This window comes from Nelusetta ayraudi, unplaced genomic scaffold, assembly GCF_046127955.1.
Source record: "Nelusetta ayraudi isolate G7.1 ecotype Tasmania unplaced genomic scaffold, CSIRO-AGI_Nayr_v1 ptg000094l, whole genome shotgun sequence".
NCBI classification, from domain to species: domain Eukaryota; kingdom Metazoa; phylum Chordata; class Actinopteri; order Tetraodontiformes; family Monacanthidae; genus Nelusetta; species Nelusetta ayraudi.
The window spans coordinates 1,030,946-1,051,299 of NW_027466144.1; the positions used below are offsets into that span (position 1 = coordinate 1,030,946).

Sequence of the window (20,354 nt, forward strand, 5' to 3'; positions counted from 1 at the left end):
ACAAAATTAACAAGAACACATTTAGAATACAGTTCATCAAGCACACAAATGTTGAATCAAAGACACGTATGTTTATTACACATAACAACACAAGTTGCGTGTCGAGTGTCGACGTCGAGTCGATTCTTCTGAACGCGCTTTCTCTGGAACCCATGTGACTCGACGCATGCGCAGAAAGCCTGGAATTAGCTGTATTTCCTGCTTGCCGTTTCCACTCAAAGAAGCGATGGCAGAGGCGAGAGCTTCCCTGTTTTTGGGTAGGACCCTTCGCTTTCACACTTTAATTCCCCGCGTACATCTGACCGCTTCCACCCCGCGTATGTCTCCGAGCCTGCCGAGGCCTCAGTTGCCGCCATCGCGATGCACATCGGTGCACAGTCGAGCCGGGACGAGGGCTTTAGCCGGTGATGCTCCAGTCATGAGGTTCCAGGCTGGAGGGCTGGAGAATGGAGACGGTCAGCCAGCCTCGTACACGTTAACAAAAGACATTTCTCCTTTGTGTCTCGGTTACAGTTGCGGCGGCTCTCCTGTGCTCGGCGGTCCTTGCGTTTGTCGAAGATCTGGATGAGACGTGAGTGAGCCTCCTGTTTTTTTTTTCTTCTTTCCCTTCTCTTTTTTCACCTCTCTGACCCCTGCGTTATTAACGCGTTATAACAGCTGGAGATACGATCTCCCAGTTGTGCAGACTGACTTCAAAGCTGTTCAGAAGGTTCAAAACACGTGCGGTTTTTCGTGAGCAGGCCTGCTCCTGGTGGAAACCAACACGTAATTTCAGGCTTGTGCAGGTCCGATGCAACTGTGGTTCCTGGTTTAAAATTAGTGCAGAAAAGCAATTAAAGCGTGCTCAGAGCTAAGATCTGGGTTTCATCTAGCCTTAAGCGAGGTTTTTCATATTCCCATGTGTGTTTGGGAAGTGGCTTGCTCTTGTTAAGAAGCATTTCTTTCATTTCCTGGTACATATATCGCAATTACTTGCCAAAATGTAAGAAAAATAAAGTTATTAATTCAAATTCTTCACTGTTGATAGATTCAAAGATACCCGGGTGAATGATATCTGGCTCGTCGATGTGAGTACAGCGCGTGCACACACACACACACACACACACACACACACACACACACACACACACACACACACACACAGCCCATTCATGTGTGATGGACTGGACCGCCAGCATGCCACTGTCTGGATCATCCCCTGCGGAAGTGGCAGCAGTCAGTGGAGGATATCGGCTGGCTGGGACTGGGCTCCCAGACTGAGCTCCCAGTTTGTGATTAGTGAATGTCAAGTCATGCATGTTGGACAAAAGCCACTGGGGTTCCAGTGGAGGTTTACAGTCAAGGGCAGATGTTTTTTTTTTTTTTTTTTTGCATATGTTCAACTGAATTATTGGGGTAAACTGTCTATATGGATAACATGTTCTCCCCGAGTGCAGGAACAGCAGAAAGGGTTTCTGATTTTGTCTCTGAAATGGCTCATCTTACTGTTTTGATTAAATGCCTTGTGCTGTCATGGCAACACAACCCCAACAAATTTACTGCAGTTATTATTCAAATGTCATATAAAGAGACTTAAGATATATGTATATATTGTAAAGTCGTCTATCTCTATTACCCCTTGCTGCTATGTGTGTATGATCACCCTTCATCCTGCTGAAGTTGATTGCATCACTTTCTCCTCTTGACTGCCGCCAGTTCTATGCACCGTGGTGCGGCTACTGCAAAAAGCTGGAGCCAATATGGTACGAGGTGGGAGATGAGCTGAAGAGCTCCGGGTCACCGGTCCGCGTGGGAAAGATGGACGCCACTGCGTATTCTGGTGAGTGCCTTTGGCAGCAATGGGGGAGTTGTGCAGTGATAACAGGCTAACGGCAGGCTAGCCTGGATTAGCCTGGCTACCAACAACCCAAGTCTATCTGGAGGTAGCCTCAGAACTTTAAAATGCCTTGTAGACTACGCATGGATTTCATTAACGTCGTCTTTTAATTCCAGGTATGGCGTCAGAGTTCGGCGTCCGTGGTTACCCCACCATAAAACTGTAAGTCATGCGCGCCTTTCCACAGAAAATTAGGCATAATTTGCTGATACCGATGCAGGATATTGATAATGAAACTTCTTGGCAACAATTTAAACCATAATGATAGTCCTTCTACATCCATAGTTATTATTAATTTGATTGTCTCAGCATTTTGATGCCTTCAATCTTCTGATTATTTTAGTTTTTGGTCGACTGCATAATATCTTTTGCAGCCATGACTCTTTGGCTTTGGTGTTTTTATGATGCCATTAGCAGGGTCCCCAGATGACACTGTAGGCTTTGCACCCCTGAGGGCTGATCTTTACAGGGGCCTCAGGTGATTTAGACCCGAGGGAACGAGGTGTTATCACTGCTTCCTTTGGCAGAACCAATTGACAAGATTCGTTCACATCTTTTTTTTGGGGTTGATTTCTAGCAGGTGCGGGGGAAACTATTGAATTCAAATCAGCTGAAGTGGTTTTTTGATTATTTATAGAATTGCCCCAGTTGTTTAAAATACATTATCAGGCCTGCTAATAAAAAGGTGTAATTCAATTTCCATTTCGTTGTTTTTCTGTCCATGCCATCCGTTCTTGAGTGCAAGTAATACTTTCAAATGAGTGGTTTTTGCTAAACAGCAAGCTCTCAGCAGCACAGGCCCCTGTGGACTTCAGAGAATTGATCGTCTCGCGCTTTCTGCACCCCGCTTGAATCCGAGCCGGTCATCTCCATGCCACTTTAATCGGCCATTTAGTTTCATCAAGTTGATTTGGAAAGCTGCCAAAGGGTCTCAGCAGGGCGTTGAAAAAATGATCCATCAAAAACACAGGCGAGTCCTTCCTCGGAGACGGAGGGAGTCCTGCTTTAGCACGGCGTGCCCTCGAGTTTGTTCATCTCCGGGGGCTGATGCAACTCTCAGGGCTCTGAATAAACCCTGCTTGTCGTCGGGAACTCGGCAGGTTTTGCTTGGTGGAAGTTAGAAGGGGCACAATTAGTGGATTAAACACCCTGTAAAATGCCTCGTGTCGATGACAAAGCAATGCGCTTGTCCCGTGTTGTGTTTTGTCTGTGTCTCAGGCTGAAGGGTGACCTCGCCTACCCTTACAAAGGACCAAGGACCAAAGACGACATTGTGGAGTTTGCCAACAGGGTTGCCGGGTAAGTCAAGTTGTCTTAAAATAACCCTGTAATAAATAAATAAAGCTCTCCAAAACTCTAAAGGGTAACACAATGGCGTGAACGAGGATGAGGCCGAGCGGGCTTATCAGCGCCGACCACATTAGTTTCATCGCCCTGCCTGCTCTCCCTGCAGCGCTCCACTTTCAGCCTGCGTGTCGCCCAGAGCACATTACTCCTCCTGCAGGGGAACAAAGCGTGAACCCATCACAGAGGGGCTTGATCAAAAGCTTGGCTCTGACCGGAGAGCCGGCGTGTCGCGCAGCCATGCGGTAGTTTGCAGAGCCTCCTCTAGATGGTGCTGCCTGCTCAGGCATCGAGCCTCAGCACCAGCCTCTTGCCTCTGGCCTCCTTGTGTGTTTTCACAGATTTGCTTGTGTTGAAGTGACTGAGTGAATGTGTCTCCTCTCACCCAGGCCGGCTGTCCGCGCTCTTCCCAGCAAGCAGATGTTTGAGCACATGCTGAAGCGACACAACGTGCTGTTTGTGTACGTCGGCGGGGAGTCTCCCCTCAAAGTAAGCACCACTTTCAGATTCCCCCCCCCCCGGCATAAACAGAGATTAGTGCCTCCCGGGCGGCTGCTGCGGAACCGGCCACTGTGCTGAAGCTCAGTGTGAACTGCTGCCGCCAGGAGAGACTTGGGGTTCTGCGTGTGATGCTTCGCACAACCAGTGCACGATGTTGTCGTTTTTTCTGACGAGGAAACGGGCAGAATGAATCACGCTAATTTTTTTTGGGCTCGCAGGAGAAGTACAGTGACGTGGCGTCCGAACTCATCGTCTACACGTACTTCTTCTCGGCCTCGGAGGAGGTCTTTCCAGAGGTAAAAGTGTTCTCCTTTCATTCCGAGCCTTTGTCATATTTTTTGTTTGGCTCTCACTCAGGAGTATTTCTGAACCCAACCGTCTAATAACTACACTCGCATGGTCGATAGGTTGTGTCCCTACTACTATGCAGCTGCACATTCACTCGTGTAACCCTGTGACCAGAACACTGTCTTTTCTTTTCAAAAGTCTGTGGCTCTACCGGAGCTGCCGGCGGTCGTTGTGTTCAAGGACGGAGGCTACTTCATCTACGATGGTACGTTGACGTCTTCTGTCTTCTGTCTTCCGTCTTCCAATAAACTATTATTGTTGTGCAGTCGGACTCCAGAAACGCACAGCAGCACTTATGCCGTTTAAACTGCTGTACTTGTATGTGCCCTCGCAGTCGCAGTCGCAGACGCAGACGCAGTCGGCCTCGGGCTCGTGCTCGGTTTTCCCAGGCCTGCTGCAGTTCTTCTCATCTCGGTTTTCCACATGGAATTATGGCGTTGCGGCGCCCCGTCACAAAGCAGCGAGGGCTCTACCCGCCATTGTGTGTGGTGGCGGCAGCGATGTTTGGCGGTTTGTCTTTTGGGTGGACGCGCATAGCAAGCCAGGGCGGGATGGCTTAGGGAAACCACATATAAGGACAGCGGGGAGGGGAGTGAAAGAAAAGAAGGAAAACTCCACAACGGTCATTTAAAGCCGAGAGTCACCTCAGCAGCTGTCATGTTGGCAAGACAAAAAAAAAGAGAAGCTCTGCTTCCCGTTGCTATTTTCTCTCCCACCCAGTCATTTCAGAGGCTGCTGCCACGACTCGCAGCACGGACAGAAAAATAACAGCACACACCGCACACAACTTCATCACAGCCTCTCGCAATCAGCCCAGTTCGGACTGCGCTTCCATCCTGAGAGGGAAGCTGCGAAAGAAAAGTGAACTGCAGCAGCCGGGCACTTTGGTTCAGAGTCCACCTGTGTGTTTGGAAGGTCGCAGCGAGCGAAGCTCAACACATCCCTCCGTGATTGGCTGCCGCCGTTGGCCTCGGGCCGGCAGGCGGGATGGCGAGGGGGGAGGGGGGAGGGAGGTGGCGTCAACTCTGCAGGCCGGCGACGCCGGCAGCATCTTCTGGGGAAGCTCCTGCAGAGCAGAACGAAATCCGTTTTCCCCCCTCTTCCCTCTCCTGAGCTCGGCAGTGCGTCAGGAATATCTGGCCACAACAGAGCTCGCTGACGGACTCGCTCTCGCGCTCTGCAGAGTTTCCTCCGGGGCCTTGGGAGGAAGGATGAGGGGGGGACGGCCGGTATTGCCATGGTGACAGCGCATTAGGCTTGTTAAGGAGTGAGGAGGAGGTGAGCTGCATGGCAAAATGGCCTGGCTGGCCTTTAGCACGCCACCGGCTCCTGCTTTGATGGGTTTTTTTTTTTTAATCCGGACCCATCAATCAGTAAAAATCATTATCGTTCACTGTGATTCAGAATGTCGCTTGTTAGGCAGAAATGCATCACCATTCCATTGTTTGGCTTGTAACCACCTGTAGTCCTCAGTGTCAGACTGGCCTCTGCTCCTCAGAGCTCCGCTTGAGAAGACGCAGCGAGTGCCGGATGACGACAGGCTGCATCAATTAGAGCCTCGCCTTTATGTCGACGCGTCACTTTGCGTCACTTTGCGTCACTTTGCGTCACTTTGCATCACTTTGCATCAAGGTATAATCATAGAAACACTACAGACTACACTACAGTCAGTTTTTCAGACATGTTTGGATGAAGCTCGTGAGATCTCGTTTCCGTGGAGCTGCTCTGCTCTGTCCAAACCTGTTAGAATCTTTGCCCACTTTGGTCTCACGGAGAATTCTGTGTCCTCTCACAGGATCACATGTATGAGTCTCTCGAAGCAGAATGAACACCGAGTCCTGCACTTCCACATTTCACGCTCGGGAACACTGAAATCCCCCTGAATTTCCACTTTTCAAAACCTGCACGAGCGGCCGCAACATATCAAATAACTGCCAGACGCAGTCTCGGAATTAAAAGCGAAAGCGAGTCAGACCCACGCTGCTCTGGCCGACTGGGAAAGGGAGGGGAAAAAAAGTCATTACAGTGTAATCAACTTTGAAATGTATACACCTAATTTGAGAGTCAAATGAGTCGGTGCCTTGTCAGAGGTTTTTATTATGCAGCTTCGTCATTTTAAGCGTCGATTGGTGCGGTGGGCGGCTGCGAGGTACGTTGACCAGAGGAGTGTCAGCTGACACAGAGGTCGACTCACTGTCGTCCATCTGGTCAGTGAGTCTGACTGCCCTGATAGCGCAGTCCAGTCCTTCAGAAATAACCAGCAGCATGTATTTTGAGGTAAGGGAAATAATATTAATTAAAAAACATGACTGAAGCTCTGGCTCAGAAACAAGGTTTTCTATGTGGGCCAAGTTCTCATCAGTCAGAGTGAGGCGGCTTGATTTCTTGGGGTGTTTTCAGTGAATTCTGATTAGTCTGCCCTCAATTTCATACCGTCAGCGTCTTTTTTTTACCATTTATTCTCTGTATAATTTGCACTTTAACATGGTGTTAATTTAGCAGCGTTCGGTAGGGACTGAGGCCGTGGTTCTCTCTCTTCCCACCTCGTCCTCGTCCTCGTCCTCGTCCTCGTCCTCGTCGTCGTCCTCGTCGTCGTCGTCCTCCTCCGCCTCCGCCTCCTCCTCACCTCCGGGTTTTTCCTGTCACTGCTTTTGTTTCTTGGCCATTTGCGCGGTGGTGGAGGTCCCCCTTGCCGTTAACTTCCCGCCGTGCAGCCGGCCTCCTCTGAACCCTGACCGCGGCTCACCCTCTACCCCCCCCGCCGAGACTCCGAGGTTGCGGCCCGGGAGGGGAGCCGCTCTGATTTGCTTCAAGGTGAAGCAGGTTCAGCCGGCGTGGAGGTTCGGTCGGGGCTGCGCGAGCCCAGCGTGACGCCTCCAGCCCTGGCTTTCACTCACTGGGAGGATGGTGGGGAGAGCGCTGCCTCTGAAGCCAAGGCATCTGAGGAGGGAGGTGGTGGTGGGGGAAGAAGAAGAGCTCTGGCATGCTGTAATAGATGGACAGCCGCCGCAGCGTAACAACAACACAGCGGCGGCGCTAACAAGTGGAGCGAGCTGCCGCTGCGAGCTTTCAGGTCCTCCTCATTCTCGTGCCAGAAAAGCACGGCGACCTCGGGGTCTCGGAAATCCGTGTCGAGCCTGCGAGTTGTCATGTTTTGTATTGTGCTAGCGGCTAATTTGGGGCCCCGCGGGCTAAAAGAACCTTGTTAAAGTCGTCAGCGTGCGTGTAATTATTGTAATGGAAGCGGAAAGGTCATCATAACTTATTAACGTGTCATAATGAGGTCCCGGCTACGTTTGACATCAATTATGGGCATCCTCCAGCCTCTCCACAAGGAAGGAGAAACTAGAGAGAGAGAGAGACAGGTTCCCTAAGCAGCTTCACTGCTACTGCTACTGCTACTGTAGCCTGTAGCCTGTCTGGCTCTTTACATTTTAAACTGATTGTGTAACAGTGGAACGCTTTCTGTTCTCTGTGGTATTGAGTCAATGTTTTGTTCGCACTCTGTTTAGCTCCTCCAATCTGTTGAAATGATGCCTCTGCATTCACAACCAGGGCCAATCAGCGTCCACAGCTGTAACTGTAGGAAACATAAATAGATTTTTTTTTTTTGTTGTTGTTGTTGAAGGAAAGGCCGTGCTCTACATCTCTTATCTCTCACACAGCGTCGGAATCCATAAGTCTTCAGTCACGTGACCTGTGATTCAGGCAGCCTGTATGACCTCACTGTCTCTCTGTGCATGTGAATGCACATGCATATATGCTGTGAAGGCCACGAGTCAAGTATTGATCTCTTGGAAGCAGCGCCCACGCAAGAAGAGCAACTTATATTTTGGTGATGTCTTCCAGAAGACTCGGGACGTACAGCTGAGCTGTTCTGCTCCACAGTTCTAGTGAGCTGCTTTGTACAAAGATGGATTTCAGTTTAAAATCTCCTCCTGTCCAAATGCATGAAGCAGCATCAGCAGCAGCAGCAGCAGCAGCTTTGGCTGCTCGACCCCCTCAGATTGAATCAACGCATCTTTTTCTCCATCCTTGGCAATGCTTTGATTTTTTTTATTTCTCTGTGCCTCTAACCCGGAGCCCTGCCTGCCTCTCTCCTCCTGCAGAGTACGAGGACGCCAGCCTGTCGTCGTGGGTTAATAAGGAGCGCTTCCAAGGATACCTTCAGATCGACGGCTTCACGCTGTACGAGCTCGGAGAAACAGGTGGCGTATGCTTCAAAAAGCTCCCTGAACAGCGTCCTCCTCTCCTCCTCTTCTTCCTCCTCCTCCTCCTCCTCCTCCTCCACCCCCTCCTGTTTTTTACCAGTCACCTAAACAAACATTGGTGTATCGACGGTTTTGCTCAGCCTGCCTCCCCCCAGTCCTCCATTATTGCCAACACCTTGCTTCTTATCAGTTTTTTTTTGTCACAAGTAGACGTCTCTCTGCACGAGCTCGACCCCTGTCGCAATCAGCCACCACCAGGGGGCAGGCTGGCACTCTAATGGCAGCAGCAAGTGGTTCTCCGAGCCTCTGGTGGTTGCAGATGTGTCTGGCATACCCTCAGCAGGTTTTCCTCCCCCCCTAAGCAGACCTCTTCTGTCACGCAGTGCGTTTGGCCTCTGAATGGCTCCTCTGCCAAGAAGCGACCACTTGTTTGCTGTTAAAGCTGAGCGGAATCTCCGAATCCGACTCAACGTCTTGAGTGATGAATGAACAGAGCGCCCTCGCTGCTCCGTCCCTTTGCCGCCGTCGAAAGGCCATCAGTCTCCTCCGGGAGGCCTCTCGTCGGCCCTGCCGCGGTCTCCACCCGCAGTCTCCCCGTGTGTGTGCGTGTGTGTGTGCGTGTGCGTGTGTGTGTGTGTGTGCGTGTGCGTGTGCGTGTGCGTGCTCGTGCTCGTGCTCGTGCTCATGCGGGCGAGTGTGCGATGGTGATTTTTCAATCCCTTTCTGCCACCGCAGGCAAATTGGTGGTGATTGCAGTCATCAATGAGAAGGACCCCACAGAGGAGAGTGGCAGGTACAGAGGGCTCCAAAATTAAAAAGCATGGCTCCTGATAAATTACCCCTCACACACACACACACACACACACACACACACACACACACACACACACACACACACACACGCTCACACACACACTTTCCAGTGCAGATAAGAGCCGCCGTTATTGTTTGGGATCTGCCCACCAAATTGCAGGCGCAGGCTAAAAAAAGGTTCTTGCTCTTGACCCGCGTGGTATTACACTGTCCTCTCATTTCTGCTTCCAGATTAAAGACGCTGATCCAGAGGGTGGCGAAGGAGCACAGGCAGCAGTTTAACAGGTAAGAACGGCTCCAGTCTGGCAAAGCCGAGAGCAAAGTCGCTCCCAACTTGACGTCCGACTGTCTCGTTAGCCCTCGAGGGCCGACCGGCGACACAGCTCGTGTGCACGTGCACGAGCGCAGCTGCTCGGTAATTCCGCCCCACCACAGCTTGACGGGAGTCACGTTCCGGCCGCAGCGGCGTGAATACAGATGACGCTCCCGAAGCTCCGTCTTCTCGACGTTCCCAACAGGAACGACGAGTTGATGTTTGTGCCTCTGAGTAAACGCCGTCAAACAGCACCAACACAAATGGAACCCCCAACGAGGAGGAGGCCGACCCGGCCGTCTTCCGTGGCCCGGCGGAGGCGAGCGCCGCTGTTTGCAGAGGCTCTGCCCTCTGCTCCCTGCTCTTATTATTTTCCTGTGTTCTGCACTTTGGTGGGACTCGGCGGCTGCCGGGGAGGATCACCTGCTCCTGAAATATAGATGCATTAGGTCAGGATGTATTTGAGAACCTGGCAGTGACGCTCAACCGGTTGTTCTCCAAACCCGGGAAACTTCAGCCGTCTAATCCAGCATGTTTTTTTTATTTTGCTGTTTGTTTTGGGCTCTTTAATTTTATTGCTTTTTTTCCCCACTGAACTGAGAGCCTGCTGTGATCAAAAAGCTCCCTTTACCAATTTATAAGGACTGATCTTCAATCAGTCCAACAAACCAAATGATTTGTTTTCTTTCTGTGCGTCATTTTTCTTTCATCAAGTCTCATCTGAGACCAAAGCTCCACGCGGCGTCCTGACGCAACCCAAACGGCTAAACTTGTTACCGCAGGTCGCAGAGTTTGGACGTCTCAGCTTTTTTTTTTTTTTTTTTTTTTAGGCAGACGTAAATGTCACAGCAAATCGGCTCCGCCGCCGTTGCTCGCACTGTGGGCTAACAGTCCGCTTTAAATCACCTGTCTGAAAGGGATTTGTTGCAGCATGGGGTGGGAACGCTGGTACTCGTGCAAATGTCATTCTTGGACAAAGTCATGGGGTTGAAATCCCCGCCTGCAGTCATTACTGGGTTTTTTTTTGGTTTATTTGGACAAGACGAGGCGTGCTTGGGTTTACAGTTGGGCTCGGAACGGCCCGTCTGTCCATAAACGTCACTGACATTTTTTTTATTGAACTATTATAATATTTCTCAGCCCTTGCCAAGTGTCAGAACAGAGTGCAGACTGTCTCCAGCCATGGCTGTGTGAGGGGCCTCAATGTTGAGTCTGGATTAGTCGCACCTTTATATCACACAGCGACTTTTAATCACCCTTCCTGACACACCTGCAACCTGTTATCCACACACTCAATGGATCAGCTCCATTTCGTCTGCATGTTGCTGCAGTTTATGAACTGAAATTGAAGGGAATTACTGTAAGCCGTAACACAGAACTTTCTCTGGAGTTTCAGAATGAATCTGCAGGTTGATTCTGCTCGTGTTTTATTGCGTCTGTTTTCGATAAATAAGCAACACCACAAAAGCAACAGTAACTCTCCGCCCTAAAAAGAAAATGTATAAATAAAAAGACGAAGGTGCACATTTCTAGGGCGAACGCTTGGGTAAACAACCTTTAGCTTGTGGAGCGTTTAGCGAAGAAGCTTGTCGGCTGCAGCTGGGAAGCGGAAAGTTAGAGACACACGTGGAAAACAGAGCTGTCAGTCGCTCAGCCGGCAAGAAACCCCCCCCCCCCCAAAATAAATAACACCGCTCTTTCTTCCATCAATCTTGTTTTCATGCAATCCCGCCACTTCTGCCTTTGACGGTCGACGGATGAGCGGCCTGTATTGTCTCGTGTTCCCCGCCCTGCTTCACTATTGATGAAGAGATTTTCCACACAACGCATCCACTGTTATCATCTTTATAATACTTATGACAGAGGTCATAATGGTGACATCGATGTCGGCACAGGCAGTGTGGAAACACCCAGGCGACGACGGTGCTACATGCTGCCCCAGATCAATACAACTGATGCAGAGCCGCAGAGGCCACACATCCTCATCCATTCAGAGGGATGATGATGATGATGGTGATGATGATGATGATAATGTGGGGACACATGCCGGCTCTCAGTCCAACAGTGAAAACACCATCATCTGCATATTTCAGCCTTTCCTCCACCCAGCAGGCTGCTGCCATGGAGGAAAGTGATGCCAGCTGACCACCCTGTCATTGGTTGATTGCATTTACAACATCGATGGTGTTGCTATTAAAGGGGTCTAAAAGGACTTCTTTATTTCCCATTGCTTGACGTGTGTCTCTTGTCGTTTTGTCCGCCAGAGACTTCCAGTTCGGCCACATGGACGGGAACGACTACATCAACAGCCTCATTATGGGGTGAGTTTCGCAGTTTGCTCTCACCCAGAGAAGGCGATTGCTTCTCTTTCTTTTTTCTTTTTTTTCATTTTGCAGCATGCATGCGTGTGGGGAGGGGATGGGGGGGCGACACAAATGCGAGTCGGCCACTTGGAAAAGTAAAGGAGGAGTTTAAGGACGAGGCCGTGCAGGAATCCTGTCCGCGCCACTCGTGCGTTCGAATGGCCTGTCAGAGAACGCCGCTAATGATGCTGCGAGCGAAAGTCTGCAGCCGCGGCTGCCTCCTCCGCCCAAGGGTGGAAGGAAGAGGCCCCTGCAACTGACATCACCACACTCTTAATTAGCCAGAGCCCAGCCGTGTGAGAGGCCGGGCCGGTCTGCAGGAGTGGGTCTTGTCGGCTGGCGCCCAGTATCTAATTACACGTCTTTACATAATGCGGCGTCGGCGAGGGAAACTGCTGGCGTAATTGGCCGCTACAGGATGTTATTTCAATTTACGCATGTTGTTGCTGGCCGGGCGAGATAATGGCAGACATGGGTCCAGTCAAGTCGCGCGTAATTACAAGCGTGTCTGCAGAGTGAGCGAGCGAGCGCGTCGCTATTGCTTTTTAGTCTTGTTTTAGAACTGTGATGTCTGCGTCGCTGACATTTGAAGGAGGCTGCGCTTGTGTTTATGGCACAAGAGCGCCGATTAGCCCCGCGAATTTCGCACGAGTGCACACAATACGTATTTGGCCGGGGCTTAGCGGGGCCCGAATTTGGCGGCCGCTGTCTCTGCCGCAGCGCGGGATTAATTGCCCTCCTTTGAGGAATGAAATCCTGTCCTGTCAGTGTCCACTAATTCTCCCCCCGAGGGGGAACCGTGGAAATAAATCTGATGGCTTTTTATCCCGCGCGCTGTCATCGCGGCGATTACCGCGCTCTGCCGTGACGTAAGGCCCCGCCTGCTCTCGCCAGAGCCGCTTCCTCCTCGCGCGCTAATGGCTACATGAACGCCGCCGCTAAGCCCCGAGGCTTCTTCTGTTTTAAAACCTGGGATTATTTGCCCCTTGCAGCGTGCATACAGTGTGTAATGCGCTGTGGGTGCGAGGTGAGTCTGTGCGTGAAGGAAATACTGCGTGTCATCACAGAGCTTTATAGACCGGCAGGGCATACTGTGCAATTTCATGTGCACCCATTAGCGGCACTTAACTTTTATATAGAAAGATGTGCCAATATGTATACTGTATGTGTATATATGTATGTGTATATATGTATGTGTATATATGTATGTATGTATGTATGTATGTGTATATATATGTATGTATGTATGTATGTATGTATGTATGTGTATATATATATATATATGTATATATATATATATATATATATATATATATATATATATATATATATATATGTATATATATGTGTGTGTATATGTGTGTATATGTATATATATATATATATATGTGTATATGTATATATGTATTAAAGAAAAAAATTGTCTTTATTGGCCCAGTGAAGAAAGAAGAAATGTCTTTTTCAAGACACACTTTAATGAAAAGAAGTCTTTATTGGCCGAGTGCATCTTGTTCTCTCTGAGGATTTTAGCTTGTGTCTGTACTTGCAGTGTTGTCACTGACCCTGACACTGGTTCTTATAAAACAAAACTAAACAGGAAGCCGAACGCCGATGCTGCTCTGCACAGTTGAAAGAAGGTCGCGCTCTAATTCGGCGCCGCACACAGCCAACTCATCACAGTCGGCAAAGCCCCCCCTTCTGGTTGTCGCCGCTGACTTGGGGGGGGTGAATAGGCTAATCCATATTTATTTTAAATGGGCGCCATCTGTTGCAGCAGGCAGGGGGACTAAGTGTGTGTGTGTGTGTGTGTGTGTGTGTGTGTGTGTGTGTGTGTGTGTGTGTGTGTGTGTGTGTGTGTGTGTGTGTGTGTATGTGGGTGTATGATTGCAAAACTCAGCTGGACGGCGCACTGTGATGAGTTACCTCACAGGTGTGTGTGTGTGTGTGTGTGTGTGTGTGTGTGTGTGTGTGTGTGTGTGTGTGCGCGAAAAATCTTTCCATCTTTGCCAGACTTGCAGCGGCAGCAGCGGCGGCGGCGAGGGGCGGCGGCGTCGATGCAATTTGGCGTGGTGATTGACTGAGGTGCACAGCGAGGCCGCGGTTCGGTGTCGGGATGCGCTGGGAGACAGACAGATTGCGTCTCTGCCTCGACGCGACCTTGTTTGTCGTCACGGCGTTTGTTAGTAATTCCGCCGCTGATTTGTGGCGCCGCCGCCGCCGCCGCCACCACGTCTCTGTTTCCGCCTCCTCGCGCAGGAGAATCCTTTGTTTGGAAATAATGCCCGTGGGAAAGGTTTGGTGGCCATGAGCCGCACACGGGCCTTGTTTATTTATCTCGATATTGCATTTGCGTGTTGGCGTTTGTTCCTTACAGGAGGCTCCAGTTGCAAGGTTGAACGCTGCTGTCACCCCCACTTTAAAACTCTCTTTGGTGTCTTTTTCCCAGCGAGGTGGCCGTCCCCTCCGTCATCATCCTCAACACATCCAACGAGCAGTACTTCCTGCCCGGCGAGCCGACTGACACCATGGAGCAGCTGGTCCAATTCATCACCGGTGTTTTGAACGGTTCCGTGCAGGTCTGAATCCCCCCCCCGGTCTCCCCGGCCTGCAGCCCCTCGCGTTGCACCGCTCTAATCACATCAGTATTCTCCATTAATCAAAGATGTTGCCTCGTATTCCAAATCCACCCTGGGACACATTTTTCCCCAACAGATGAGGGTTTTGTTTTTGTTTTTTGTTGCAATCGCAGCCTTGCATGTTAAGAATTCACAATGCCGTCCATTCTGAATAGATTATCTGCAATAATTCTCCGAGATCAGACTCTGAAATTGTGCCGCGCCGACGTATTGAATCGCAAACACTAATCTGTTGAGGGGGAATATCACCGTTTCCCAGCGCTGCGCTGCAGCCGCCAGATGTATGAGACCATTCCCTTTTCCAAGAAAGGTTCTGAGCTATTTTCTGCTTAGTAAAACAAACCACCTTCCGCCGAATAAACAGCAGCAGAAAAACCTCCCTCTGCGTTTTCTGGGATGGGCTGCGATCCAGAAGCCTGGACGGCTTCAGCCGCGTCACCGTGGCGTGACAGCGGGGGGGGAGGACCCGCCCTTTTTTCCCCTTTATAATGAAGAAACGCACATGGGATAATGTCCGTGGAATGCATTTAGTTTCCAGTCATTAAAAAAAAAAAACTAGACGGCGCCCATTGAAATCTTCTTCCTTCATCCATGAAATAGTGCACCAGAACCTGGTGGAGCCAGGAAGTTCACTCTTCATTGTCATTGTGTATTTCGCAAGACTTTTGTCCTTCACTCGACAAGTCGCAGCGCAATAATTTCCCTAAACTCCATCTTGCGCCGGTGTCCTCGGCTCATTCCTAGTCCCGGCCAGGCGCCGCCCGCTAATTAGCCGTCGCCGTGAATTAGCGGCGAGCGCTGATCACTCGCTGGCAGCCCAGGTGCTGCTCCCAGTAATTCAGCTCCGTCAGCGTCGGACCGCTGGACGGTGAACAAACAAGAGTCGGACACATCAGATAATGTTGTGCACAGAGGCAGTTAATTAAACGTGTTTTTTCCCCCCGCCCTCCTCCCTCTCCCCCCCCACTAAAAGCCGAGGACAAACAAGAGACTTCAATCTGCGCTGTCACTGGATGGATGTTTTTTTTGTGATGTATTTATTGATAAAACCACTGAGCTGTTCCATGAGCAGGATAATCCCCTTGTAATTGCATCACATTACACAGGCTGAACTGGTATAGATAGATAGATAGATAGATAGATGGATAGATATGTAAACACTGGAAAAAAATTCCTTTGAAACTGTTGCCGTCACTTACTTTTGCCTATCACTGGTTTTAAAGGGAGAGTTTGCTCAAAGCTGAGTCTCATCAGGGTGAAGTTAAGCGACCGCCTCCGTCTCTTCTGCAGGCTTACGGCGGCGACGGACTCTTCCAGAGGATCAAGCGTGTGGCCTTTGACGCCAAGTCCACCGTCATGGTGAGTCGGCGACGGTGCCCACAGCTGTTGAGGTGCCACACACACACACACACACATCATGATTCACCTAAACCGGGTGGAAGTCGTACAGTTGCGTCTGCCTGCGTTCAGCAGGGAGCTCCGCCGCTCTGAAAAACAAACCAGCCAGGCCAGGTGCTGCGCTCATGGAGGAAAAACAACTTTTGAGGGGACAGCATAGGAAGTACCCCCGGGAATGTGCAGCGCTGGCAGTAAACACTGCATTGGCAAGCAGAAATAAGCAACAGAGCAGCAGCAGTGGGTGGGTGGAGGGAGGGAGGGAGGGAGGCAGGCATAGAGCGGGGGGCGGGGGGGGCGGGGATCTGGGAGAAGAAGAGGTCAAGGAAGGTCACAGAAATGAAGCCTCTTATCCCACGTTCAGCCCCGGAGTCGCTGGTTCTTGAGGGATTTTGTTGTTGTTCCACCATCGCCAAGACTGCACTCGGAATGTCAACACAAGAACATTGAGAGTCCCAGTTGGCTCCCGCGCTCCCTCGCTTTCTGCTGCTCTGTCCTCTTCTTTAAAGAGTCGTCGAGGGAAATAATACAGATTGTATATGCGAGACAGTTGTCACCTTGACACCTGGGAGGGCCTGTCTAAATACACCTTTGACAGGAGTGTGATGAAGCAGCCACATTAGGCTCAATGACTCATATCCGGCTCTGTTTGCGTAGCGCATCTCTGCCTCATCTAACACGTCAGACAGCGCCGGCAATTACCATCCTTCTTGAGGTGGAGGTGGTGGTGGTGGTGGTGGTGGGATGCTGAGCAAACCCCCCACCCCACCTCTCGCTTTGTTCAGGCACGATGACACGTTTGTCACCCAGATCTGGCTCGAAGAAGCAGAACGTGCAACGCTGCCCTGTCATGCCTGCTACACAAGCAGCTGCCGTTTCATCTGTTTTGATCTACCGTGAGAGTGCAAGCCACCTCTGCATGTCCATACAGGGGGCCACTTTAAAACCTTTTCACTCCTGCCGCCTTGCAGCGCAGACAGGTACTTTGTTTGCTTTGTAACGACGTCAGCCAGATGTCATGTGATCAAAAGAAGGAATCCAGCTCCCACACAAAGCTCAGTGTTTTATTCAATCGCTAATTCCCAGTCGAGGCGACGCCAACTTACTCTCTGTGAGTCTTTGGCGACTCAGTGGGGCTTTATGCATGCAGATTAAAATGCAAAAGCATTGAGGGGACATTTTTGAAAGAAGGACTGCAGGTGAGTTAACGAGGTGAGTGGGGGCAGGTGTGACAGAGACTTGACGAGGGCGCAGGCTGCAGGTGTGACGAGTGGCAGGTGAGGTGATTGAATGGAGTTGTGGCAGGTGTGGCACACTGGGGAAGACGAAAGACAAAAATTAATACGTAAAATATAGAAGCCAGCCTGAGTTTTGTGCGGCTGCAGTCACTGCATTTGCACAAAGCTCAGTGGAGCGACGCGACTCGAGTGATGAAATAAAGGCCGTATCAAAGTAAAAAACAAACAGACATGAAAGCCGGTCAACAGATCTGTCGTGCTCTGGAATCCCTCCATATGTATCTGATTATCTGCAAGCAGGGACTGTTGAACCAGAAGCGACACAGAGACTCGCTTCTTAAACCCGAGCATCAATTTTACACTGCCTGCGTGCGTCGCTGGGAGCAAATCTCAACAGTCTGCAACTCACATATTTGACTTTGAACCAACTTTCTGCAATTTGTCAAACTCCCCCCCTCCTCTCTCCCAGTCGGTGTTCCGCAGCTCGCCGCTGCTGGGCTGCTTCCTGTTCGGACTGCCGCTGGGCGTCATCAGCCTGATGTGCTACGGCATCTGCACGGCCGAGACGGACGACGGCTCGGACGACATCGACGCGCTCAAGAGGGAGGGACTGACCGACGAAGAGGAGGAGGACGAGGAGGAGGAGGAGGAGGAGCAGCGGGAGCTGGAGGGTCCCGATGAGGAGGAGGAGGAGGAGGAAGAGGAGGAGGAGGGTGCTGCTGGAGAGAAGAATCCAGAGGAGAAGAAAACAGATTAACTCAGGTGCTCCTGGCCGGCGACACGAGAGGCAAAGACGCGTTTTGCCGTTTCCCGCGTCTTTCCGCGTCTCCTCGCGTCGCGTCGGCCGCGCTGCGTTCATGAGGTTTTCTGCGTCTGTTTCTTCCTCCGTTGTTGGCTGCTGAGCGAGGCCAATCAATCGTCGTTCAAAGGTACACTCTCTCTAAAGAATTTGAGCTTCAGCTGCGCGTTGACTGGCAACCAAAAGTACCACTTATTTATTTTCCAACGTTTCATGACGAGCCTGCTGTTTTTTTTTTTTTTTATTAAATCATATCTCCAACCTCTAACGCTTTGTTCCCATCTAGTTTAGAGCGATGTTCTGATGCATAGTTTAGTAGGTCAATCTCGCCTTGAAACCCCCAAGTACAGACGTTTTGTCCACATCCTTCTCTGAAAAATGTTTTTAATGTGGAGCGACTGAAGGGTCGAGACAGAAAAGAAAGTGCCCATGAAGGAAAACTGCCATAAAACAAATTGTGCTTTCTTCCTTTCAATAAATGTACATTTTTGCCTAAAAAAAACAAACACTATTCTTTTTATAGGAATGCAAAGTGCCGAACGATGCCACTTGTCTTGTGTGAATTATCTGTTTTGGCAGAGAAAATAAAAATAAAAAGCCTGGAGTAGTTACTTCACCATTGCCAGTCGGGCTGATAGTGATAAAAGGATATACGGTATATGTATGTATATATATATATATATGTATATACATATAATTATTCTATTCATTTGAATCCAACTTGTCCAAGCAGCTTGAAGTTCCCAGCTTGGCTGTCGTGTATCTGCAATACTGACACTCATCCTGCATCACTTGCTCTGGAGGACAGATTATTCCTTTTTTTTTTTTTTTTTTTTTTTTTAATGTTCCTGGCAGAATATTGGCTCAGATCGACCGACGGTCTCCATCCACGCCTCAGTCTGCCTGTGTCCTCTATCAAAGGTTGCTGTATTGAATTCATCTGGCAGGTCTCAAGCCGATTCTCTGAGAAGTTGAGAGCGTTTGCGACATTAGGAGCCGTCTCCCTGCTACTTAGTGTCAACCACCTTTTTTTTCCTTCCCCCCTCTCGTCCCAGCCCGCTATTGTCGCCTTCTCCTCGAGACTCTATCACCTTCTCTCACTCTTGTGACGAGTGTCTCTCTGACGGCTGAAATCAAGCCGCTGCTCCTCCTTCCTCTTGGATTCAGGAGTTGCTCCAGAAAAAAGAGCTCCTGCACCCACTGTAAGATATATATATTTTTAAAATTGAAAAAAAGAGCCAACTCCAATGCATGTTTATTATCTGAAATAAGTAAATAATAACCACCGATAATATTAAAGGATTCATTTCAAAAATAGAACTATAAACCTCAGGGTTTCAGCTCCAGTCTTTGCAATGACAGATTTTCCTGCCCAGACTGGTTGTTTTTGTCTCTGTGAACCAGTGTCACCTTTTTTTTTTTTGCGCCCCGTCTGCGCTGCAGAACTCAAAAGACACAACGAGGACTGCAATGTGTCGGTGAGTTGTGTTGAAAAGGGACGACGCAGACACTTCAACACTTCCTCGACCTGACAACAGCGCCGCAACTCAACCACCTCAGTTGGAGAGCCACTTCTTGATACTTTTCGGCTGCTCTTTTTTTTTTTTGTTGTTGTTGTTCAAACATGTTTCAGCGAGTATAGGGGATTTAGTTTGACGCGATGCTTCGTATAACTGTAGTCCTTGCTTGGCCCTGCCCTTCACTGAAGCACACCTGCTGTCTCTGATATACAGAATTTATCTGTATCACAACTGTGAAACTGCATTGATGGGGAAAAAGACAGCAGAAAAGAGAACCTAAACTGCCCTTGCCTTGCCTTCTGGTCTTTGTAGTTGCCTAACCATTCTCTGCCAAACTTCCTCTTTTGAGTTTGAATTGAGATTGTCATGTTTTATTACAGGTTTGAAAGACTGAAATAAAGATTGTCCTCTTTTTTTTCTCTTGTCCGCCGACATCCCTTTTTCTTGTCTGCCATCTCTCAAGTTCCTCTAACAGCAGCAGCAGAATAGTCGGTAATGATAGAGGCTTGATTCATCTCAAAGAGATGATGTAAAGGGGAATTTTCTGTATTCTGTGTAATGATTCACAACCTCTGTGTGCCCGCTGCCGGCTCTCCCTCGGGAAGAAACCAACAGAAATTGGCGAGATAATTCAATAATGCATCCAAAATCAACATATTAACCCAGCTAACAAGGTGGCTGTCGATGTGCGAGTTCCCTCACACACACAAGGTCAGGTTGCGTGGCCGGTCGAGTTTAAACAATGGTTATTTTGAGTCAATGTAACAGACCAGGCTGCTGTTGTCAAGGATATTTTTATCTCTCGCTTAATTGGTCAAAAAAACCTCAAAAAAGTAATTGCTGATTGCTGTCTTGCCATGGAAACCCACAGCACTCTTTTCTTCACGCAACCTGTTTGGAATGCAGTGGGCAGCTGCGTAATGAATTTATGCAATCATTTCCAGCAACATGTATTTCTTGCTTATTGTTAGTCCGCCCACCTAAAAACAATGGCATA

The 20,354-nt window shown here is 49.6% G+C and overlaps 1 protein-coding gene across 1 annotated transcript; it reads left to right on the forward strand.

Annotated features, from left to right (window-relative positions):
- The first annotated feature begins 124 nt into the window (after window positions 1–124).
- Window positions 125–19,783, forward strand: tmx3b (thioredoxin related transmembrane protein 3b). The gene is made up of 16 exons (XM_076047492.1): window positions 125–257; window positions 514–571; window positions 1,028–1,067; window positions 1,696–1,819; window positions 1,993–2,038; window positions 3,095–3,175; window positions 3,610–3,709; window positions 3,940–4,017; window positions 4,208–4,274; window positions 8,179–8,277; window positions 9,016–9,073; window positions 9,325–9,378; window positions 11,671–11,727; window positions 14,216–14,345; window positions 15,696–15,764; window positions 17,508–19,783. Exons 1-16 carry the CDS (start codon window positions 167–169, stop codon window positions 17,793–17,795), a joined length of 1,440 nt encoding a protein of 479 aa, XP_075903607.1. The 5' UTR covers window positions 125–166; the 3' UTR covers window positions 17,796–19,783.
- Window positions 19,784–20,354: the final 571 nt, after the last annotated feature.